This window comes from Aquila chrysaetos, chromosome 5 (assembly GCF_900496995.4).
Source record: "Aquila chrysaetos chrysaetos chromosome 5, bAquChr1.4, whole genome shotgun sequence".
Lineage (NCBI taxonomy): Eukaryota > Metazoa > Chordata > Aves > Accipitriformes > Accipitridae > Aquila > Aquila chrysaetos.
In genome coordinates, this window is record NC_044008.1 from 58,140,666 (window position 1) to 58,165,735 (window position 25,070).

The following is a 25,070-nucleotide window of genomic DNA, read 5'->3' on the forward strand; positions in this document are numbered from 1 at the left end:
GCCAGATACGATGCTGAAACACCTGAGAGCCATGGACGCCATGAAGAATTTCTCTGAGTTTCGCCAGGAGGCCAGCATGCTCCACTCACTGCAACACCCCTGCATCGTCTCCCTCATTGGCATCAGCATCCATCCTCTCTGCTTTGCCCTAGAGCTGGCCCCTCTGGGCAGCCTCACCACTGTATTGTCTGAAAACTCCAAAGGTAAAAGCAGGGTCTCCCTCCTGGGAGAGCTCACTCTCCAAGTCACGGTAGTGACAAATGGTCAAACATTTAAATTACTGCTTGATTTACTGAAGGGGATTTTTTTGCAGACTAGCGGAAGTGGGAGGGATGGAATTGCTCTTAAACTGTGCCTTTGGGAACCTAGTAAAAATTGATGCTCAGGATTTTCAAAACTACTTTGGAGACCTGGATTTTCAATTTCTCTGCAAATTAATAGGAAGTGCATCTCACTTCACAGTAATCCTGTGTTCTTGCCCCTGCAGATGGGTGTCTGGCACCCTAAATTCTCTCATAATTATCTGTATTTCTGTCACTGTCAAATGAACAACGCTAATTCCAAGAGAGGTTGAGGCCATCTGACCCTCTTGGCACCTTGGTTTTGTGTCAACTTTCAGTCAAACGCTAATTTTCACCAGAAGATTTAGGGGTCTAGAAGTGGAGGGGTTTAAAAAAAGAATCTAATAGAACTGTCAGACGTGTATAGTAACACGAACAGTGTCATTTCAAATCGTGGCATTGAGTGATGTTTTAAAAGGTTGTTAGTTATTGCTCTGGAGTTTAAAAGAAAAAGAGAAAGGGAAAAAAAAAAAAAGCAGTTACTGCAATTACAAGAACTGAAGACAGGCTGTTCCTTTGTGCCAGGGTCTTCCTTTGTGCCACTGGGACACATGCTGACACACAAAGTAGCATATCAGATTGTAACAGGCCTTGCCTACCTGCATAAGAAGAACATCATCTTCTGTGACCTGAAGTCAGACAATATTTTGGTGTGGTCCCTGGACATCAAAGAGCACGTCAATATCAAACTCTCCGACTACGGAATCTCCCGGCAGTCGTTCCACGAAGGTGCGCTTGGCGTGGAAGGCACACCAGGCTACCAAGCTCCTGAGATAAGGCCTCGCATAGTCTACGATGAGAAGGTATCTGTGGTGTATCTGTGGGTGCAGCCCCTGTGTGACAGTGGTGGGTGGCTGTCTTCATGCATGGGGCTGAATTCCCTTATACATGTATGGTGTGCAGCACTAGCTTTCCCACCACAGCCTTCCTTGCTCTCCTCTCCACCCACTAATGGAGGTTTGCCCTGTTTTTTTCTCTCTGTTTCTGGCTCTAGGTTGACATGTTCTCATATGGGATGGTCCTGTATGAACTGCTGTCTGGTCAGCGGCCTGTGCTAGGACAACACCAGCTCCAGATTGCAAAGAAGCTGTCTAAAGGGATCCGTCCTGTTCTTGGGCAGCCAGAAGAGGTGCAGCTATATAGGATGCAGGCACTCATGATGGAGTGTTGGGACACTAAGCCAGAAAAGGTACAAGACAACCCTCATGACCAGTGTTTTCTGATCGTGTAGCTACAGGGATCTGGCAGCTCACTCTCAGTACAGCAGAACAGCTCCAGTGCTCTTTTACCCCTCCTGCTGATACAGCCCAGAACTTCTGTTGACTTAAATGAGAGTTTTGTGAATGAAGCTATGGCAGATGGGTGATCTTAGACATCTGTGGTGACATGAAGGTCCCTTGATGTCAATGGCAGTTAAGCTATTGATTTCACCAGGGCAAGACATTACCCATAATTTCTAAAAACAGCTACACTATCATGCTGTGACTGTAACTGCAAAGACTTCTAAAACCCTAAGATTATAAAAGGCAGTACGAGGAAGAAAAGGGTTCAAAGTACGAGAAAAAGATTATGCTGCGTTACATTTTTCACGAATTACAAGTTGGTGTTTCAGAGTTGCTGTCCTCCAAACACGTCAGCTTGACTCACAAACAGTTAGACACTATCATGACAGTGTGTCAGCTTCCAAAATTCATACACCTGAAAAAATTAATCAGTAAGATATGTAAGAGAAACACAGACCAAACCATGGAAATACAGAAGAGGTTTGGCTTCAGTGTCTGGTGTATGGAGGATGCTAAGAACCAACCAGGTGGGATTTATAAGGAGAATTTGGTGTACATTAAAGAAAGTAGCAGAAGCATTTATTAAAGAAGTCCTACTTCTTGGCTCTCTAGCTTTAATAAATAATTATCATTATTATTCTTATTCTTTTATTCCGTCTGGACCTCCAGCTGTCCTTTGTGACATACGTCTTTCTCTTTTCCTTTCCCCACAGCGTCCACTGGCCATTTCTGTGGTAGGACAGATGAAAGATCCTACCTTTGCAACATTTATGTACCTGCTATCCTGTGGGAAACAGTCTTCCTTCTTCTGCTCTCAAGGACAGGAGTACACTGTGGTGTTCTGGGATGGGAAGGAAGACACCAGGTGAGATGGCTCACATTAGTAATTCTTTCTTCTGTTCTTTTTTCTTTTTATGTAAAAATCCTTCAGCGTCTTCACTTATGCCTCTGGGAGGGAGGTAAAGAAGGTGAAAGTGAATTTGGGTGAATGCCAAGGATACGGTGAACACTGTTTTCCCAAACTCTTTTAATTGGGAACAGTGGTTGCTTTATAAAGGATATTTAATGAGCTTAACTCTGCTTCAGTTAATATGAGGAGAAGATTAGGGCAGTGTAATGATTCACACACACAGGATGAAGCATTTGCACATGAGAACAGACGTGTTCTGCCTTTCCTAATGAGGCCATTTAACACTAAACCTTTCCTAATTGAGACTGCAGTTCCATCTCTGTTCTGCAAAGCAATTAAGTGCATGCTTAAATCCTATTGAAATCATCAGGAGTTAACCACATGCCTGAAGCTGTGTGTGCATCCAAGTGTATACTGCCAGTAAAATGTGTGCTATACTGAATAGGCATGTGCTTTAAATGTTATTAAATTGTGACTGAGATGATGGTATTTTGCTCAGCCACATGTGACCCATGGCTAGTTAGGTTTATTTTTATGGATGTTACTGATTTTTATAGCCCCAGTCTTATTTGGAAACATTCACAAACTGATCTGAATTTTATATTAATGTGTTCATTATTTGTAACCATTAACCTAATAGGAAAGGTACGTGATTTGTTCATGAATGATTTGCTTTGCTATTTGTGGTGCCTGGTCAGTCGTTCAGTGCAGACAGTATAACTATTCCTGCTAAAACTGGTGAAACACATGGGACTCACAGATGTATTTTGAATGCATGGATGTTGTCCAAATATTCACAGCAATATATCTCAGTGAATCTGCTTCCTGACTGGACAATCCACTTGCTGGAGACTGCTGAATAACAAATTACTTATATGTGACAGATTTCAGGATGTGTAATTGCTTGTGCCACAGTTGGTAAAACATCTGGGGCTCACAGATGTGGTTGTGAATATCCAGTTATTGTTCAAACACCCAAATGCCGTAAACTTCCCCAAACAAAACTGTTTTAGTTACAAAAATATTAATTAGTCATATTTATAAATTATTTTATCAGATTACAGATCTTTGCTCTTATTTGGAAGAATCAAGCTCTTCCGTTTATATACTAGAATAAGTAATGAAGCCAGATAATACTGGGGCAGTGAACTTGGAGAATGAGCACATATTCTCTTGAGAACCTAATGGGCAAGATGGGCTAAGACCTCCCAGCTATTAATTACTGCTATTCAGCTGGAGCTATTTGTCTCACAGCTGTATTATAGTAACAGACCATGTTAAGTTCTCCTAATCCATTTCCATGCAAAGTCAGATAGCTGAGTTTAAATTTTCACAGAAGCAGTTGCATATCTGCCCCCTGAGGAAGAGCTGTGGCACATTTGTATTTCTCTTCCTTTGCAAAGACCATTTGGAGAGGTGGAGAGCCTTGCAGCATCATCTACATCTAGACAGTCACGTTACACCTTGGCCAAAAGTGCCGAGTGCCGTCCCGTAGCAGTTTACAGGCTGAATGTTAGCTATAGGAAATTGATATTTGCTCCTTTCAGAAACTACACGGTGGTGAATCCAGAGAAAGGAGTCATAGAAGTGGAGAGGATGAGCTGCCCGGGAATGAAGCTATGCTGCCAACTAAAATTTCAGAATGCCCTCTGGGCTGCCACTGAGGTGAGTCTTGTCTGCACTTCAGTGCCCCACTCAAGAGGGGCCTCGTTAGAAGAGACAAAAATGAAGAGAAAGAGCCTATTAAATTAGTAAAGCTGAGAGTGTTTGAGACAATGGGCGTCTCAGATGGGCAGTGTGACTGCATCTGCTGTCTCCGGGTGTATTGTTTCTACCTGTTACATAGCTGATATCTAGATCAAAACCGTGCCTCCTGGTGTTCAAAGCGATCGTGGGAACCTCAGCTTTCCCTCGGCTTTCCAAGGCGAAACTCCCCAGATCGTAGCGTATCTGTACCCAGGGCTTCTTCTGGGAAATGGCCTTATCTGTAAGTGATAAAGGGAAGCAGTGAAAGAAACCATGCGTTTAAGGGTGGGGTTTTGAAAGAGGCCTGAGGGATTTGAAAGTTGGTGGGAAATGGGTACCCAAGTTTTGTGTTCACTGTGGAAAACTGTAGCTAAAAAGATAAGAGTGAGAGAGCATGGCTCATTTATCCCTCGGAGCCCCTGTCCGCCCATCAAAAAGGGCTGTGTTAAGTGTCAGCCAGTTCTGACACAATCGTTTGACACAAAACAAAAAATAGCTGAGGCAAATTGAAACGTTCCTGAAGTTCAGTGTTTCAGAGTGGGGAAAAAAGGCCACACTTGCTGAATAAATAATTTGTGTTGGTTAATTGTGTTGGTTAATTCACTCCACCCTAGTATGGATGCTGTAACTGAGTGAGAATATAGATCTTTTTTCCCCCGTAGGAAAATAAGATATTTTGTCTCTTTTTGTTCCCAAATAGAGGTAAAGTTCAAATATTTCTATTTTTTTCATAACAAGAAGTATAGAAAAATTAAAATTAAAAAATCTTAAAGCATTGTATTTCCACCTTTTTGATCAAAATGAAATGTGTTGCTATTCCCCAAACTGGGTGCTCTATGTCAGTTTAGTAGATTTATGAGGTGTAGAGCAGGTGTAATTCCACATACAATGTAATACTAGTTTTCCTTGAATTGACAGATTAATGCAGAATAACATACAACGTGTTTCAACTGTCCTGGCACATTTTGGATTTGTGCAGTCAGGGTTGTCAAATGCTACTTTAAGATGTGGTATTAAAACACCTACAGCAGTGATTTTGGTGGCTTTTGGATAGTGCATATATTGTCCACAGCTCATTCTGGGGAAGGCAGTACCTGCTTTCTACCCACAGACAGGGGAAATGCTCTCCAGGGAAAACAAATTGAAATCCAGGCTTTGGATATGAAAAAATACAAGTTAAAACTGGTTTTGGAACCAATTTGATCTTGTTTGGGTATCAAAGTATGAAAATCATGGAAGATGAATGAAATGTATAGAATTTTATGTGCTCTTTTACAGGACCAGAAGATTTCTGTGTATGGGTTGCAGGGCATGTGTCCTCTAAAGACTCCGCAGAAGGGTTTAGACACTCCTGCTACTGTGAGCTGCTTTCTAGTAATGCCTGTTGTCAAAAAGGTAAGGAGGAACCTAAAGGAAAAGGGGCATCAGTGAGACTAAGCCGTCTGCTGCCGGGCCAAGCTGCCAGGGTTTGTGTGGCTTGTCACTAGCTAGTGGTGAAGGACTTTGCAATGCCCAGGAACGTTTTGGCAGTGCAAGAAGAAGGTTTCCAGGTCTTTGTGCCTCTGCCAGAAGACAGAGGTGTATGCAGGAGCCTGAATCAGGGGACCAAAGCTGGCACCTCCAAGCCTGCTGGGAAAATAGTCAAAATAGATCAAATTCCTCTGCAAGGGAGTTTTCCAGCTGTGTTTCCACATCACTGGAAGACAAGGTTTAGGCTGATCAAGCAAAGTAGAGAGGACATGAAACAATAATTAGAATAGAGATTTGTTAACTGCTAATGCAAGACTTGGGTATATCCTAGCTCTTGTACCCACTCTTTTCTTGGTGTGTGTGCATGCTGTCATTTGTGTGCATAATCATCTTGAAATATTTCCTAGGCTCAGCCACATTTCTTTTTTTTGGTTTTGAATGAGAACACTTAGATAATGTAGCTCTTATGGGTAATACAGCTGTTACGGGTAATACGGTAATTACTCTTACAGGTAATAACAGAAGTTATATACTATCTGTCTAGTTCTGGAATTGCTAACATCCAGGTACTGGCAAGAGAAATCTGACATGACTGCCTATTGCGGGCAAGTCTTGGGAGATGTATAAAAACTGGTTTTGAGCTAAATGGCCTCTGGTTTGCTTACAGCCACCTCAAGTAAAAACATATAATTATGTTCCAACATTACTGGTAGCTGTGTAGTTTTTGCAAATGCCAGCAGACTGGTATGTGTCTAAAAGCTCAATATGGAGCAGCTCTCGGAGTGACAGTGGAGCTGTTTTGTACCAAATGCCTGTTCTGCATTATTGTCCATTTCTGGCTCGTTTGCTTGGACTGCTGCATCGCTGCAAACTGAATCTGAAGCAGATGGTTAGTGTAAGGTGTACCGCTTCACTTCCAAACATGGTGTAAGTACAACTGAAGTAGGGCATAGATCTAAAATTGGCACAGGAATAAATTTCACCCGCCGGGAGGCTGCATCTGTCAGCTTTCTTTGGCTCCCAGACCTGCAGCATTTCTCCACCGTGGAGTTTCATTTCTGATGTGTAGGGCAAATTTCTTTTTCATGCTGCCTGAGGTTTTGTCCAGGACAGTTGAACGAGTCTTTCACTTTCAGCTTTTCCACTGTCATACAGCTTGCAAAGCCATTCCTCAGGGGTTACGAGTGGCTTTATGTCTCCTGGTTTCTATTTTCAGTTTGTGGCTTGCCTAGAAAATGTCATAAATAATGCCAGGCTCTACAATAGTAATATTGAGTCTAGACACCTCCCTTCCTCCCCCGACCCTACCCAACCTTCCAGAAATCCACATCCCTTCGGCGCACTCCTTCTTAGTTTATTGGACTTACTTTTTCCTCTCTCCTTTCTATGAATGAGTTTGGCAGTGAAATAGCCAGAGCAGCAGCCATAGGGATGTGCAGACCAGGTTGGCAAGAAACTGAAACGGCCAGTTCTTCCAACAAAGCTAAGTGGAAAGCTTACACTTGTCAAACTCACTGTACAGCGCAGTGAGCTGTATCACAGTTATCACATAGTCATTATTGTCCAGCGGAGAAGAGAATTGCTTGCACTTCCCTGGGAAGAAAGCCCTTAACTGATGAGATGTGAGGTAACTTGCAGTCAGAGAATTGCCGAGAGATGTTGCTGGGAAGGGGAATTCTTTATGACTGCCTTGGGAAGACTGATCCAAAAGAAATAGTTTCCAAAACTTGGTTTCTCATCCAAAGGAAGCATCATGGAAATTTAAAAGCAGCAGAGAGGGGCCCAGAATCCAAAACTCAGCCGCCAAGGAAAAGTCTTGTACAATTTAAGCTTTTTTGTTGCATGCTTTCTGTCAGCAGTATCACTGTTTTTGGCAAACAATAAAATTTTCAGTAAATTCCCTTTCAGAAAAAAGCCAAACAAACAGGTTAAAAAGAGCAAAACAAGATGCTTTCTGAATCGGTTTGCAGCATTCTTACAAAAAGATGTTGAGGGAGAGAGAAATCTGAATGGGTGCAAGCCTCTGGGCTCTTGCAAAAACCTGGAACGCATGAAAACAAAAGCTGCATTTAAAGGCTGCAGCCTGCCATGGCGTTCGCTGCCAGCAGTGCCAGACCATGCGGGGAAGAGAGGAGGAGGTGACCGAGGCCGTGGTGTCAGGGGCTGTATTTTTTTTTAACCTGCTTACAGCAGCCAACCCGGCGGCTCCGAGCCTTGCAGTGTCCTCAGCTGTGAGGACAGGACGTCTGGAGCCAGCTCATCTCCTGCACATCACATACCGTCACAGCCCCGCTCAGAGGCCTTCCTCCCTGGCACAGCAGGACTTCTGGCAGGACGGAGACTTCAAATGCAGTTTTGTTGCTGTGTGTTTTTGTTGGCTCTTTGTGGAGCCCAAATGTTGAAAATGAATTCTGAGAAAGTTACTTAAGGTTTCTGGAGGCTGCTGCCCTGCCTGCCTTTGGTCACTGTTGTAATACCCTGATTCAGAGAGTTTTGCCTCGCTGCCCAGCTGCACCAGCACGTAATAAAGTCTGGCGAGCCGGTGGCACCCGTGGGTGGGTGGCCTTTGCCATAGTCTTCTGTGAAATGGGTCAGGTCACTCCCTCATCTCAGTCAGGCAAGTGATGGCAGGTTGAGGGCATTTCTCTGCTTTTGAGTTCCTACTCCTCGTTTCTTAAACAGAGAGATAACAACAGTGGCTGGATACAAACAGGTCCCAATAGCCAAGGCAGTGAGTAATAAGTGCCCCAAAGCATAAAATATCTTCCAGATTTGCGTCCACCATTGTGCTACTCCAGACAGGCTAGGGTTTGGCAGAGTCAGTATTACTGGTAAAGCTGGGTGGGGATCACTGATGCAGCTTTGCCCGGTTATGGTGCCGATTGCTCAGTGCTGGGGAGATTTGGCCTATGGAACCCAAAGTGGAATCTGGATTCTGTTCTGCAGTAGCTGGTGCTAATCAAAGAAATAAAAATATTTTTTGTGAAGACTGCTTGGATAATTCAGCATTTTCAAATCAAATGAGACAAAATTATGGAGATCTCTGAAGACTTTAATAGTGTCCTGTGTCACACTAGGAGCAGTTCAGGTTAACATACCCATATTACAGTTAATTTCAGATGTTCCCATTTCAATTTAAATTTTCCATTTTTAGTAAGAAATACCTATTGTGCAGGGTCCTTTGGACTGAAAAAGTTGGACCATTTCCATCAATGTGGGCTGTTCTGCTTTGTTTTGTTCTGTTTTAAATCACTGAACTCCTTTCCAAAGAAAAAGTAACCCAAAACCCAGCTTGTGCAAAGCTTCGTGCCATGTTCCAACCTATCAGTGCAACTCCCTGGCAAACCCATATCCAGGAGTCTTTGCATCAGATCCACATGGCAGCGGGGACATGGCACCGAACACTGCAGGCCATTTGGGTTTCTTTTAATTAGTGGTTAGAGAATTGGGACTGGACTGAGTTAAAGTCCAAGTCCCATTTCACAACTTTCCACTTGCTTCCCTAGTTTTTCCCATTACAGTAAAATTCTGCTGTGATTTGGATTAGTCATATGGGCTCAGTACACTCATGGTTTTACTCATACTTTGTATGCAGATAGTGTCTTTTTGTCCAAGACTCTTAATGAGCCTTGGAAACAGTACTATCAATTAAACTAGTACTTACCTCTATGCTGTCTGCCCTTTGATATCTGGGAGCTATTCAAGATACTGATTTTGGCCTCTGCGGACTTAAGCAGTCTGGGGGCTATCTTCCAGGGCTGGCACAGCCAAGAGAAGGGCACAGGCTTTCCCTTAATTTATGAGCAGCAAGGGGTGATGCCGAGTCCCCGTCCCATCTCGCAGAGGCAGGCAGCGTCGCTGGCGTCCCAGGCACGCCGGGAGGCAGGGCTTTCTGCCACGGCCGGACCGCGGAGGGGTGAGGCTGTGTCGGTTCAGCTGGTGGTGCTCTGTCTGGTTCTGTTCGTTTTGCTTTGCTTAGTCCGGCCAGATTGTAACAAAAGCAAAAGAGCCCTGGGCAAAGGGTCTTTTTTTAGAATTTATTGCTCCACGGGGAGGAAGTGGAAAGGCCTTTGAGGTAGGTATTGTTTTATCTGCTTCACAGATGGGAGAGTTTCTGGTACAGACCCAAGGTCATGGGGAGTTTTGTTCCCAAGAGATCCATTTCCCAGTGTGTTTAACAGCAATTTGCACCACTGTGATGAGCTGGAGGAGTCAGAGATCCGTCAAGCTGTGGCCTTCTCACCGGCTCCCGTCCACGGGACGTGATGGTATCCGTCGCAGCAGTGCTGCAGAGTGCAGCACTGGAGCTCGGTGTCAGCCATGGCTCCTGCAGCCAACACATCTGTACATTTAGGGGCAGGTTTTTAACTACCTGCAGAATTGTTCATGGCACTTGGCAGCTGCTTTGCTGAACTGCTGCTGCTTCTGTGCCCTTTGCTGGGATGTCTCTGAGCTGCCAGGGATCCCAGACACAGAGCACGTCCCTGGGAGGAGTGGTGCTGTCAAAGCAGCAGACATCGGATGCAGAGCAATCACTGTATGCTCTTGTTTGCAAGAGGATTGCCTCCCCTTCTTTCAATTTTTACTGTATTTCTTCCATTCCTTTCCTACCTACACTGATAGCAATAGCTTTACTCCTTTTTGGAAACCAGCCGGGTTTCTACAGCTGGATTCCTAGGATCATGATGGCTGTTTCTGAACATACTCCAGCTTGAATTTGTTAACCTTTGGGGCAGGCTGCCAGGTCTGTCTGTCCTCCCTTGCCAATACAGAGAGAGGTAATACTGGGTGAGAGGAGTACGGCTCTGCAGCAGCTTCTATGTAATGACTTCTTTTTATGTTGCTGTTATCACTGAGTGATTTGGGGTAAGTTACTAGTGTACTTGCAGGATTGTGAGAGGCAGCCAGAGCCTCTGGGATTGAAAGCTCTCATATTGCAGAGAAGTGAAGAATCTGGATAGTGAATCTGCTTTCTTTCTTGCAGAACTCGTATGTGGTGCTGGCCGGCTTGTCAGATGGACTTGTAGCAGTGTTTTCAGTGTCCCAGGGCATCCCAGGGGACAGCTGCTCCTACCTGTGCTCCCACACAGCAAACAGGTCCAAATTCAACATTTCTGATGACGACCCCCGGCAGAACCCGTACCCTGTGAAGGCCATGGAGATCACCAACAGCGGAGCGGAGATCTGGTACAGCAACGGCCCCGGCATCCTCATCATAGACTGTGGCACAATGGAGATCAGCAGGAGGCTGGAGCCCTTCAGCCCGCCATCAGTGATCACATCCATCGCCTGCAACTCTGAGTGTCACGGGGAGGAGGTGGTGTGGTGTCTGGACGATATAAGCAACTTCCTGGTGATGTATCATGTTACCACCTACCAGCTCTGCGCGCGCTACTTCTGCGGAGACTGCAGCCCCCTCAGGGACATGTTTACAATCCAACAACCTTCTGCAGCCATCCCAGCTACGGCACCTATAAACCACAAAGGGATGGAAAGTAACCCGCCGGTGGACATGAGCATTATCTACAGCCCAGAGGTTGGCACCCAGATACTAAACCACCAGGACTCGCTCACAGATTATTGCTCTGTGTCTTCCTACTCCTCCTCGCCTCCTAACAGGGTAACTCGATGCCCCTCCAGCCTACCCAGCTCACCCATGAGCTCTTCCAGTGCACCGCTCTCCACAGATTTTGAGGAGTCTGACAAATTTCATGAGCTGAAGCCTTCCCTGGATCACGATGCTATGCCTGCAGGTGACAGCATGCAGCATCTCCAAGCTGTCAAGATTCTTCCAGTAAAAGACCTCATATGGATCCCCAGGTAAGTGGGTCACTTGTCAAAGCAACTTTGTCAAAATCCCTCCTGGGCTGAATGTGGGATTAGTTCAGGCTAATTCAGGAGCTTTCACATTCCCAGTATGATTCACCTGGCCAGAAAATCAAGTTACCATTAAGAAATTTTTTTCCCAGTACAATGGTACATTGATTTTCTACTCCTTTTCAAAGATACCTAGTGCTGAGCAGAATGGTACATCTAAGGTCCTGTCAGATTTCAGCAGAATGAGGAGGTGGGTGGTAAGACTCAAAGCCCTGTTTCCCCAGCTACTGAGGAAACAAAGAACAGCAGGCAGCTTCCTTGCTCAGACGCAAACCTGGCAAGTCCTGTTGCCTCCTGTTGAGCTGATGGAAGCCACTGGGAATCTGATTTTGTCTGTCACGGGGGCTCTTGCTGTAGTGGATTCAGGATGCCCTGCTGGCATCGCAGTGCCCCCTTCCCTGCAAAAGGTCGTGTAACTGCAGGAGGGATTGCAGCAGAGAGGGTGGATATCCAGCATGGATCTTCCTCAGCTGTCAGCAGTCCCCACTGCTGAGTACATGTAACATCTCCCTCGCTTCTCTTCTAGGAGAGGAGGGGATATTATCGTTATCGGACTGGAGAAGGAATCCGGCACCCAGCGGGGCAGAGTGATCGCTGTGCTGAAGGCTGGGGAACTGGCTCCCTACGGGTGAGGCTGACTGGGCAGTGCCCATCACACCAGTCTCCAGGAGCAGAAGGGGACTGGGTGACAGAGGGTGGTTCTGCAGGCTCTGGGGGCTCTTGGGAGCTTCGTCTTGGCTTCCAGCAGCATTTGAGAAGGTCCCAGCCAGAGGAGACACAGTTGCTGGTTGCACATCCAGGCATGTGCATGCTCTTACAGCATGACAGATGGTGAGGGGAGGGCACCACGACCATGGTCTGGTCTCCAAAAGCCACCAAGACCAAGTACCCCCATAATGAGACAGGCAGGACCGTCTTGCACAATGCGATAAACATCGGTCTGATCCTGCCTGGTGCTGACTCCCGGTGCTCTGAGGGCACCTGACAGAAGAGCGGTAGAGCTTGGCAGACTCAGGCCCTGCGTTAAGAACAAGAGGTGTATTTATGCAGAGTGCAGTGCTTGTCTGTGGCTGCATTCACGTGGCTCAGGTTGACGTTCTGGCTCTAAATGAGCACCTTTGTGCTGTCGGCAGTGACGGGCCGGGGGAAGGCTCCTGGAGCACAGGGGAGAGCAGTTATATGCATTAATTTAAAATGTTTCATACAGTGAACGAGAGTCCAGGTAAATAAATAGCTGCTAGAGAGATGGGGGTGTTCCTGCTGATCACTTAAATACCAGTCTGGGATTGTACTATTTATGTCCAAACAAATGGAGGTTAAGCAGTGCTAAGGATTATAAATGATCATTTATTACCACTGGGCAAGCACAACAAGAGATCAAAGTGCTCCTGCCATTCCCTCTACTTGTGAAAGTGTCTTTATTAGTTAGTTGGGAGTGGAGTATTCTCTTTATTGTTCACAGATACTCTTAGGTTGATTTTGCTTTACCCAAATTAAGTGTGGAGTTAAGGCAAAGTGACGCTGCCATCTCAGACTTGTCCTGCTTTGCTGCCGTGCAGCCTGGCTGGTTCAGGCACAGTGGCCGTTGACTCACCCTGTTTTAAGAGCAGGATAAAGACCAATGGATAGTGCCTGCCTCCTCTAAGCCTTGCCAAGTGCAGAGCAGGGTAGGGAGGTGAGGGAAGGGAGGTGGCTTCTTAGGGACAGTTTGTGATAAAAACCAGCTGCCAAGAACAGCCCTTGTTGCAAGTGCTCCCCATCTAGGGGCCCTTCTGGGGAAACAATTTGGGGCTGGTCTTCCCCCATCTGCTATCAGAGCGGTAGAAAGACCCCAGCAGGGGCTGGATTCCTGTCCCTTAAACGCTGCAAGGACAAAAATGTAATCTTCTGCCTGGCCCCCTCCCTCTGGGGTATCTGCAGGGCCAGCTTCAACTACTGTTGTTTGATCAGGTAATGTGCTCAGAGACCACGAAGGGAAGCACATGCAACATGACGCTGTCATGCAGGCTTCTCCTACACAAACTTTGCGGATCCCTGGGCTGTTGCCATAGCCATGCCTGCTGGTCTGGACTCAGGGCTCATACCCTGAGCTGGCAGAGCTGGGCTCCATCCCACTTCCACACTGTATTTCAGGCTGCGGAAGCTCTTGGCAGCCTGTTAGCTGTGGCATGATGGAGCTGTTTTGAAAATGCCCAGCTGGCAGCAGGCAAAAGAGTCTGTGGATTTAGCAAATCGGGAGATTAACAGCAACTTCAAAACGTCACAGCAGACTTAAGCACGCACCTGCGTGTTTAGGCACCTGAATCCCTTTAAAAATCTTTTCCCATGTCACTGAGCCACTTGCTTTTGCTGAGACATAGTTTCTGATCCCTCTCTTTGTTATGTTCTCCTTTCTCAAGGATTTGCAGCTTATAAAAAGAGATTCAGTAGCTGGAAAGGAAAGCTTGTGAGTCAGTGCCTCCCAGATGAGGAACAGTGTGCTGTGTTAGCAGAGCTGCTCTCTGCTGTAATGCCCTTCTCTGCTCTGTTCTTCTTTTCCCAGGACACTGGTGGATGCTGCTCTCATAGCAAAGGACACAGTTGTGTGCTGCTTTGAGAATGAAAACATGGAGTGGTGCCTGGCTGTCTGGAGGGGCTGGAGTGCCAGAGACTTTGACGTTTTCTACCAGGCCTACGAAGAGCTGGGAAGGCTTGAAACCTGCATGCGAAAAAGAAGGTAGTGCTTGTGGTGCTGGGAACGGAGGCTCGACGAAAGATGGAATCGTCCTGTTCTGAGCGCGCCTGGACTCCATGACACAGCCCTGGAGAGGGAGGGGATGAGGGGTGCGTGGGGGGAGTGTGCGTCTGGTTTGCTGCTAATGAGCACTGCGGGGTTCCCATGGTTGGACCCCCGTCAGGGCTTTCGGGGACTGAAGAAACTGGTGTGAGCAGGGCAGGGACAAGCCTGGGAGCTGGGCTCTCTCTCCGCTCTCTTGCTCTGTCACATGCTCCCCTGCAGTAGTCGAGAGCAGAAGGTGGAGGCGGCTGCAGTTCTGCTCATGCCTCTGTTTCCAGTTTCTTCTTCCCCATGTTAAATTCCTTCCTCACCTTCAGCATGCCCTGGCTGCTGCTGCTGCTTTTATGGTGTTTATTGTCAGCCAGGAGAGCTCTGTTAACCTCGGCGGGCTCTTTCCTGGGAGCCTGAGCACGTTATAGTCCTCATTGCCTGCTGGCCGGTGGTGCGGTTCACTGTGGGCTAATCCACCCTGCTCCCGGGGGAAATGCATCCGCTGGAAGCCCTGCGCTGCAGGGCTGCTACCCACATCCCTGCAAGTTTGTTAGAGGCTACTTCAGGTGTAGCCCATTGTGACTGCTGTGTAGAGACATCCAGGTGTAAGAACCAGCAATAAGCTTTGGCTGGCCACTGCATTTCTGGTTCCTAAAAGCTATTGTGGTACAGCGTTACTGTGAGAGAGCCTAAAATAATCTGCCAATAATACTGCACAATATCTCAGTAAGTCAGTGAGCTATTTAATTGCACTGTTGCAAAGTCACTTGTAAATAGAGCTGATGGATACAAAGCAAAGCCACTCGGTTTGACAGATACTTCCTGGTGTAAGAGAAGGGAGCCCTGTGACCAGGAAGGTTTATAAACTGTCTTTGCTCCACTCCTCTTCCTCTTGGTAAATGCACTCTGGAGTATCAGGAACACAATAAGCTTAATTTGCCTGTGTATCTGTGCAGCTTCTGCTCACCACAGTTTTTATTTTATCTTCATTAGTGGCCTGGGATGATGTATTGGCTCTGAATATAATTGCACTTAGTTATCCCAAGCATGTACAGGAGTGTAAAAAGTGAGCCTGGCTAAGCACCCTGTAAAAAGGTGTACAGTTCCAATTTTGGACCTTTTTTTTTCTATTCCAAGAAACTTGTGTGAGCATCGGCAAGGCTGGCCAAGGCCGAATGGGCAGGTTAACCCTCTGGTTCACATTTCTGTTGCAGGCTGCTAAAATATCCTTCTTCAGAAATAGAGTGTATCTTAAAATAAACAGATTCCTCCCCACAATGACACTGCATTGGTGGCGCTTTTTATTGACAACCCATGCCTTTATGCAGGGTGTTTGGGGTTTGCAGCGTCTGATTAAAATGCTTGTCCTCCTGATGAGCATAGCCTGAATCGGGTTTACAAGTACAGTCTGTCTCCTTACCCAGCCTTACCTGTTTCCGTCCCCCTGCGGCTCCTATGGCAGCACCACTGTGCCCTGGTTTGCTCTCCCTCGCCAGGACAAGCTCTCCTGCCTGTTGTCTCGGCCATGGGGAAGAGGTGGCTCAGCCCTTCACTGCTACTGCCATTTGACAGGCATTTTCACAGCTGCCCCGAGAGTTTATCCTGACTCAAGCTTAGCTGTGAAATAGCTGTATCTGTGTCAGGGCTAATATTAACTGCATTTCCCTGAAACTGTGTCACCTACTTCCCGTCCTGCTGCATCGCCCAAAGCAGCACGTGCCTGCCCACGCACCCATCACCTGAGTCGGGGTTTAACCATCCCACGGGCGCCTTCTCTGGGTGCCAGACCCCTTTTACATGCGTGTACTATTTTGTGATCCTTGAAGCCCCAACAGGGGCTATAAAACAGCTTGTACCATCATTCAGCCTTGCAGGTTTTCTTTGAGAAAACACTATCTGGAAGACCCACAGCAGTTCTTTGTCATCCCTCTCGAGCAGAATATCTTGCGCACCGTGCTGCTTCCAAAGCCAGCGTGGGGCCGTGCCCCCCGCGGCCTCCCCAGCACCCACGGGGGTCAGCTGGAGCCTCTCCCAAACCTTCCTTGGGCACCAGCTGAGGCCCCACCACAAAAGGGGCTTTGTTCTGCTCGTGCCGGGATTGCACACAGCCATTGCGCGCACCCTCCTCCAGACGCACCGAAACATCCCTGCTCCGAAAACCGTGCCGCCACCGTCACCAGCTGGGTCGGGATGGTCAGGGAAAAGGGGGTGGGAGAGAAGCAAATGTCGCTGCGTGGTGGCATGAGAGGTCCCTGCCCCAGGGACAGGAGTGTGCCCTGAAACCTCCTGGGAATGGGGTTGGTTCCCAAAAGCGACTGAGAGCCTGAATGCTGCTACCCTGGAATCAGGACAAAATCCCTCCCCTTCAGCAAACCTGAAATCTCGTTAACATAAGGCTCCATTAAGTAAGCAACGCACATGCTGCGGGAATAAATCCCTGGGGGCAAAAATAAACAGAAATTAAAACCAAAAATCCCCCCAAAAACCTGCCAGTTTAGACAGTTTCATTGAGATTTCAATGTTCATTCCCAACCCTCTCACCAGCAAAACCTGTTCTGCTCCTGGACGGACTGATGGCAGGTGCGAGTGAGGAGTGTCATCCATCCCGCTGTCATCCATGCCTGGGGAAAGGGATGGGGTGAAGGCCAAAGGCAGGAAAAGCCCCCAAAACCCAGAAGCAACGGGCTGCCTGAACCCCAGACGCTGGTGATTAAAATCCCCGTTAGTGGCACTTGGCCCGGGATAGCTGTGTATATCACAGTCTTCACTATTTTATTTCAGCTTCTAAAAATAAGCCTGAGCAGGGGCCTGGGAGTGTATCCCTTCAACCGACCGAGGAGAGAGGAGAAAGCAGTTTTATTTTGCCAGTGTCAGGTCCTCCCCAGCCTGTCTCGGAGCAGCAGGAGCACATGGAAAGGGCTCGGTGCTGGGAGGGAAACGGATGCTCTCAAATGAGATTAACCCCCCGCACTGGCAGTGGGAGGGAGGCAGGTGCCGAGGCTGTTGCTCACCGAGGAAGCAGCGAGATGCACAGGACCCGCTGCCACCGGGATTAACTGAGCTGGCGGCAGCACCGGAGCTCCCACTCAGCCACGGCTGCCCAAACCCCCAGTCGGCGAGCAGGGAGCACCCTTGGGTTCTTCCCTGAAGTGCTCAGCTGTCCTTGACCTGCTTTAAAAGAAATAAAAATAATTACCATCTGGACAGTGATTACTAGTCCTGGTTTTGGCTGTTTCTCTGCTGGCATCGGTGCGGTGAGCGGGATGCAGGGTCAGGCCCTGGAACAGAGAACGATTGCTGTACCCAATACTTGGCTCCCAGTGGAGCTCAGGGCAAAGCTTGAATGTTTTTGGGTTTGTTTTTTTTTTGGGGGGGGGGGGGGGGCGGGCAGGCATGATGCATACAAACTGCTGGTTGTACCCCTCCTCCGAGGCCCCATGTGCTGGTGCTCGCTCAGGGCATTTTGCAGACCCAGCACAACCCCCCTCAGCACTGGGGGCACACTGACCCTGCCAGCCCAGGGCTGTCCAAAACCAACAGGCTCCTCAGTGTGCAGGAAAATGGGGCAACATTAAAGCTAATTCTGCTAGAAAAAATGAAAGAAGGGCCAGTTCTTTGTGCCGTTGCTCACATTGCCCTGGGCAGCAGTGCAGCATTGGGCCCAAACCCCTGCAACAGCTCCCAGAGCACCCTGGTCCCATCCCGCTGCTCGAGGACCCAGCTGATGGGATTACACCCTTTGGGTCTCATCACTGGACACATCCCTCTGGCTAATCCAGGCATTGCCTTGCAAAGCAAGCCATGGAAAGAACAATTTAACAGTGTTAAAATTTTCTCCAGTCCTGGTTGGATAAAATAACCTTGGCAGAAAATAGGTGCCCTGCACCTGGGGCTGGTGCTGCTACTTTCACGGTACCTGAAAGCGGCAGCTCTGCAGAAGCCGGGATGCTCCAGAGACTGGGAAGGGCAGCTGGGCATCAGACAGCAGGATAGGAAAGATGGCAAATCCAATTATATTTTCTAACCTTGCAGCGTGATTAGAAACTAAAAGCAGGACTTTATTTTCCTCATCGCTTGAGCAGACCAGCTCTTCTGCAGTGGCTCCCCCAGCCAGCGTCTGGCAGCGTGGGCAGGGCTTGAGCCGGCCAGAGGGGCGAAGGCGTGGGGGGGCTGCTGCCCAGGCTGGTTCCTGCTCCCCTTCACTCGTGCCATAACTCCATGCTGCTGCCAAAAACCAGCACGAGCATTAAAACACCCTGCGATCACCCCTGCCTGACGGCCCGGGCAGCTCTTTGTGCTTTGGAGCCTTAAAAACTCCATTTTCAGCTACATTTTTGACAGCTGGGTAATTCAAATGTTTTTTCCCTGCTCTGTTACCTTTGACATGTGGGGAAAATGGTAATTTACTATATTAGCGTAAAAGCCACCTCTTGTGCCCCAGTGACAAGGATGGGGGCAGGTGGGCATTTACACACCAGCTGGATGATTCTCTGTCCCACACCGCACCAAGGGCGCTTGGCTTCAGCATAAGGAAAAATAAGGTGATTTTTTAAGGGACGTGGGGAAAGGGGCAGTGCTGGCTGCTTTGTATTCTGCTACCAAAAGGACAGAGGAAATTAGTTTTCTTTAAGCAAACTTTAAAGGACAGGAAATATTGTGGCTATTTCAGGCTGCCAGCCTGTCCTCGGCTTACCCCGGGCCCATGGCGATGGGATGGGCAGCACCATTGGGCTTCAGTGGCTTAACCGGCACTGTTGCCCCGGCTTTTGTTTTCCCCTAGGCAGGAGAAGGCTGCTGCTCTGCCAGGGTGGGTGGCTACTGTTTGCCACCAACGTCTAACAAAAATGACACCAAGATTTAAAAAAACTCCAAATCCCAAAACCCCTCGGAAAGGCCCGTTCCCAAAGAGCTCAGCCAGGTTTACACAACCCGGTCCCTCTCCCTCCCAGCCCACCACTCGTGTCCCCAGGAAGATGCTTCTCTCCGCCCGTGCTGAGCTCTTCCCTGATTTTTTTTAATTCCCCAGCTCTTTTTGTGCTTTTTTGTTTACAGCAGCACCTCATCAGGCTCCTCCGAGCTTCTGGTCCCACTGATTTCTCCTTCATGCCAAGCTGTGACCCTCCCGCTCCTTCCCCTGCCGGCGCCGGCAGAGTCCCGGCGTGGAGCCGGCTCGCACGGTGCCACCGTCCCGGTGACACGGAGCCCCAGCTGGCCCCGGCGGCGTGCCGTGACCGTCGCGCTTCCCCTCCGCCTGCTCCCTGGCCAGAGCAGCTCCGGGGCTGAGCCGTCGTTAGACACGTGCGGTGCCCGCGGCCCATGAACCGGGCAAGTTCTCCTCCACCCTGAGAGTGCTGGGGGCTGGATGGAGGGATGGGAGTTTGGAGGGATGGATGGGGAGGATGGAAGTTTGGAGGCATGGAGGGAAGGGAGGTTTGGAGGGATGCAGAGATGGAGGGATGGCAGCTTGTAGGAATGGAGGGATGGAAGCGGCTTTGGTGACACACAGACACAGGGAAGTGGCCACCGTGTGCCCAGGGAGCTGGTGGGGGGGGGCGGGGAGCTCAGGGCCAGGATCCCATCAGGGCTCTGCCCCCATCCACCGCCTGTTCCCTGTGCAATCACACAAGTGCATCCCTCTGAGTGCTGCGTTTCAGCGGGGCGTGAGAGCACCCTTCAGTGTCCGTTGCTGCTTTTATCAAAAAAGGGCTGGCTGCCGCAGTCTGCCATGGGCTTTGCAGGGAGCAGGAGCTCAGCACCCCGCGTGCTGAAAGGAGCATTAAGGTGGCCGCATCCTGCCACAGGGCCCCGCTCCCTGTGAAAAATATAATATGTTGGAGGCTCCTCTATACAATTTAGTCCCATTTCTTCCCCCCCCCCCCCTCTGTTTTTTGAGAATAGGGTCTTTTACACAACATGTCTGAGGAAGGTGTTTTGCAGGGTGGAAAGCCTCCCGCCAGTCACTGGTGGGTGCTGCGGGGTCCGGCTGGGGGTCCTGGCTCCGGGGCTGAGCCCCAATCCCATCACCCCAGGGCCTGGTTATTGCACTGGCGGTGATTCAGGCTGGTTTCTGCAATATTAAACACTTCATTGCAATCTTCTGTCCCTAATAAAACTTCCTCTGGGGCTGTGTTGGTCTGACCTCTGCAAAAGGGGGTTTCCCTTTGATTTCCACCACGCTGATGCTCTACCCCTCATGGCTGCATGTGAGAACAGAACTTTATAAATTGTGCCAAATTTTTCCAAACAACTAAACCTCCCTGGTCTCCTTGGGCAAACACTGCCCAGCTCCTTGTTTCTACCTGGCTTCTGATGTCTTGGGAAGCAGCAGCTGCCATCAGTCAGCTCCGCACACATACCAAGGCCCGTGGGGTGGTGGAAAACAATGGTGGTGTGAAAACCAGCTCAGCTTTGCCTGAAAACTGCCCGGAGAGCTTCAACTGAACCCAGGAGCGGGGAAATCCCCCAGGAGAGCCACAGCGGGGAGCGGGGCCAGGCTCTGGAGGTGCCAGAGCATCACTGCTGCCCTTGCTACCATGTCCAGGAGCAGCACATATCCATCCCTGCTACCCTCCTGTCCCCCAGAATAAACCCAAAGGGAAGCCAAACCCCAAAGGTCCCACTGTACCAAGGGCTGTTGCAGCTCCCGCACAGGCTCCTGACACGGCTCACAGCTGCTCAGAGAAAAAGCAATTAAAAAAATTCAATTTTTTTTTTAAAAAAGTCCTTCCCACTGAGGCTCAACACTTCAAACCACCGGTTGCATTTGGACATTCATTACCTTCACTGTGTGGGGAGGCTGCAGCCTGGATGAGAGCCGGGCAGGATGGGGATTGGGATGAAGGTGAGCATGAGGCCAGGAATGGAGTTGCAGATGAGAATGGGGATTGGGATGAGGATGGGGCCAGGGATGGGGATGGGGGCCGAGCTCACCTGGGACAGGTGCTCAGCACCGGGGAAATCACAGAAGAGTGATTTTTGGCAGTGGGCAGCTGGCCAGGGCACGTACATACCCCGTGAGGCTGCAGGTCTGCGGCAATTCGGGTTCCCCAGGGCCATCAGGGTCCTGCCCCGCTGCCTACAACCACCCCGGCTCTATCTTTCATTTTCAAACTGCTGCCTGCAGAGCCAACGCCAGCAAAGCAAACAGCCTTTATCTGCTCCGTATCGCAGCGCATTTGCTTTGGAAGTTTGTTTTATTGCGGAATTACTTTAAACTGTGCCCTTTGTATGAGCCCTTTTATTGAAAAGTCAACAAAGCACAAAGGTGGTGTTATTTTTTTTGTCTTCCTTTGCTAAAACAGTCAGCGAGAGGCGTAGCAGGACCCAGGCAAAGCCCTCCCAGCACCCCCAGCTGCGCGGTGGGGACCCCCAATTTCCAAGACACTGGAGCCCAGCACGCTGGAAATGCTGGAATCGAGTCAGGTCAATTAAAGTTGAGGTTTTTATTGAATTAAAGTGTGAAAGTAAATACAGCCAGCCCAGTATTCAGTCTGTTATTTTTTTGATGTTAATTCAATTTTTTTCACCCTGCTCATAAATGTGATTTAAAAGGTGGCAGAGATTCCTGGGCTGGAGGAGAGTCGGGAGATGGGTTTTGGAGCTTGGAAAGGACGCGGATGGGTTTCTTGCACCTGGGAAAGCGTCTGCAGCAGTTTGGACGTGAGGAATAAAAGCGCTTCAGGCAGCAGCTGCCAGGTGAAATCCAGTGAAACGGTCGGGGAAGGAAACCTCAGGGGATGCGGCTGCACTGCAGTTCACCATGCCTTGGCTGGGGAGTCTAGGATGTCTCCAAGGCTGCCCATGCCCCACGGAGAGGATGGCCTTCGAGTTCCAACTGGGACCAAAAAAAACCCCTGAATTTGCTCCAGTCAGTGCAATAATTCACGTTGAGAGAGTTCAGACCTCAGTACAAGAACATTTGTTTAAAATTGGCCCTAAGGCGGGCAGTGTCCCACCAGCCCAGAAATCGCCACGTCCCAGAGCAGAGGAGGAGGAACCCGGTGGGACCTGGAAGCATCTGCCCCAGGCAAGGAGCTAACCTGCTCTCCATTTTTAATGCCTCTGAAAGATTTTCTTTCCAAAAAGCTCTGGAGTGAGGCTGGCTGTGAGAGTGGAGTATTTTTAGCAAGCATTCATGCGAAACGACTTAGGCTAATAATTTGCAATGTAAAGTTAGAGCTTCGACAAAAACTCAGACTAAGCAGATTTGGGGTCAGCGGGACTTTCTTGCTGATTTTGCTGAAAGGAACCGCACAGCCAGGTCCAGGGAAGCTGTGTGGAGGCTGGAGCTGGTCACTGACTTTTCAGGGCAATAAAACCCCACTGTGCCTAAAGGACTGAAACTTGAAATCCTTCCATGGACTGTGACTCTGCAAAGTTACGTATAAATATTTAACCTGTAAATAGCCGCACGGAGCATGACCGTCACTGAACTTACCACGCCGCCATTCCCGCACCCGCGCTTTCCCCATCTCCTTTGCTTCTTTCCACCATCATTGATCCTTGAGCAAAGAAACAAGCTGCTGGAAGTGCTTTTAGAAAACAGCGGTAATAAATCCGCTCGTTGCCTCACCGTGAAGTTTCACATACAATTTAACTCCAGCGACTGATGCGTTCATGAACAAAGAGCCAAGCGCAGCCTCAAGACGCCCCAGCTCGAGGCTCACAGGGAATTTTGGCTGTTCCCCCTGACAGCCCACGGGACAACCAGGCTCTCCAATCCACCCCACAAACGTCCCTACCAGAAGGAAGGACCAAGGCTGCCTTTAGGCTTCTTTGCAGATGTGTGTCCCGCCCTGCCCCGACCCCGACGCTCACCTCAGCCCCTCCTGTTCATCAGCTCCATCTTCTGCAGGTGAGAACTGACTCCAAAGCTGAGCAGCCGTCAAGGCTGACGGAGGACAAGCCCTGGGGATGGTCACTGCCAGAGATCAGACCCTGGGGAGCACGGGGGGGGGCATCCAAGACCCCGACAAGCAATGTGGGCCCAGGGAGCAAAAATATCTGAAGGGTGAGGATGGTGATGGGTCATCCCACTTGTGCTTCAAAACACGGTCCCTGGCCAGTCACTGGTGGGAGATGGCCACTCCGGCAGCTCAGCAGACCCAAGGGGCCCCCAAAGCCCTGCAGAGCCACCAACCTGCCAACCGCGAGCCACGGCCAGCGGAGCCAACGTGGGTGAGAAACCCCTCTGTGACGCCATCTCTTACCGTGAGCCCCGGGAAGACGGGAATGGCAAAGCGTTTCTGAGCTTCGTCTCGCAAGCTCATCCTCCGTGTGGGTGTGCGGGACAGAGCTTGCACCCATGGGTGTCCAGAAAAGGTGGGAGGGTTTAAACACAAGTGTTGAAGGGCTGCAGAGCTCTCTTGGGTGGGAGTTTTATTGCTGTCAGCACGCCCGCGACCAGCATGGCATCTGACACGGGTTACATACACAGGAAGAACGAGGGAAAGAAGCATCTCGCATTGTTAATTGTTTTAATGAAGAGGAGAAGCATCTCTCTATATAGCAAACCTCAGCAAATGACTCTTGGTCACCACGTTATTCAATTTCAGGATGACACCGTCTCCTTTTCTCCTATCTTGTTTTTCTTAATGGGCTACAGGCAAACCCACATGGGTTTTCCAACACCAACTGGCTTCTTGGCATGAAGTAAACTTCTCTCTGAACCAAACAACCAGAGTAAACCGCGAATTAAATGTTCCAGCCCCAGAAGGGATTTGTCAGAGGCTGGGTTAGCACTTGCCAGCCAATGACTTCCACCTGGTCAAGCTTCTTACAACTTGGGCAGCAAATACCGCTTATTTTAGTATAAAATGGGTTTTATAAGGTTAGACTTTATCATGACAGTTATAATTCGAAATTTAAATTTAAAAAGGATTACTTTTAAGCTGCGAGTCCATAAAAGATGTGGTCAATTAAGATGTGGGGCCTCAAGAGTAGCCTGCAAGGTTGGTGTAAAACTTGCTTGTAATGCTGCTTGGACAGATTTAGTAACTGAATCAGAACTGCAGCAACGGAGCAGAAAAACCGTAACACCAGATGGGTGCTTTTCATTAAATGGCTTTTTCCATTTATAAGCATCCTGCTTTTACCGGCTGTTACGGGCTAAAAAAAGTCCTACATAATCATAAATGTTAATAAATACAGTATAAGTACAGGGCTTTTTTTCTCCTGTCTTTTGGTACAGTTCTTTAGGGTTCATATTCTCCAAGCTCTTTTCTGCAGCCACAAATACTAGTTGCTTTTTTTTTCCATTCCCTTACGTGAAGAAACACTTCTGTAATCCCCAAGATTCTTGCTTTGGGACTTAATTTTTACATAAATAAGCCTCACACCAATATTGAACAACTGTGATAAAACTGGCAGAGCTATTAAAAATAAGTGCTCAACACACTTAATATTCAGCCTTGTCATCGTATGCATTTTAAATGTATAGTTTGGGATGTTTTCAGACAGCAAAAGCACTTTTAATCTTTTCACGAGGAAGAAGTCCAAAACCTCCACTAGAGATGACCAGCTGCCCTGGGGAATCGCACAGCTCATCAGCATGGGCAGCAATGGGAGTGTACACTGAAGTCTGATGAATGGATTTGTCTTCCCTTTCCCCAGAGCCAGGGTACGTGGCATTAAGTTTATTCTGGGCCTAAACACAACAGAGGTCAAGCCTTTGTACG

At 48.7% G+C, this 25,070-nt stretch overlaps 1 protein-coding gene and 1 long non-coding RNA gene across 4 annotated transcripts in view; one reads left to right on the top strand and one right to left on the bottom strand.

Moving 5' to 3' along the window:
• The window catches only part of LRRK1 (leucine rich repeat kinase 1), an 82,751-nt gene extending 67,079 nt beyond the window's left edge, over nucleotides 1-15,672 (top strand). For all 3 annotated transcript variants that reach the window (XM_030015253.2, XM_030015255.2, XM_030015254.2), the window contains 9 exons: nucleotides 6-203; nucleotides 867-1,144; nucleotides 1,336-1,530; nucleotides 2,338-2,489; nucleotides 4,082-4,199; nucleotides 5,559-5,675; nucleotides 10,735-11,570; nucleotides 12,154-12,255; nucleotides 14,170-15,672. In XM_030015253.2, the coding sequence (XP_029871113.1) occupies nucleotides 6-203; nucleotides 867-1,144; nucleotides 1,336-1,530; nucleotides 2,338-2,489; nucleotides 4,082-4,199; nucleotides 5,559-5,675; nucleotides 10,735-11,570; nucleotides 12,154-12,255; nucleotides 14,170-14,347 (2,174 nt within the window). In that variant the 3' untranslated portion in view covers nucleotides 14,348-15,672. The remainder of the gene's footprint in view (nucleotides 1-5; nucleotides 204-866; nucleotides 1,145-1,335; nucleotides 1,531-2,337; nucleotides 2,490-4,081; nucleotides 4,200-5,558; nucleotides 5,676-10,734; nucleotides 11,571-12,153; nucleotides 12,256-14,169) is intronic.
• Nucleotides 2,474-15,919, bottom strand: LOC115341799. Its single transcript, XR_003923525.1, has 3 exons — nucleotides 15,825-15,919; nucleotides 4,370-4,519; nucleotides 2,474-2,572 (listed from the first exon to the last, which is right to left on the bottom strand). It is a non-coding gene; the product is annotated as an uncharacterized LOC115341799 (long non-coding RNA).
• Nucleotides 15,920-25,070: the final 9,151 nt, after the last annotated feature.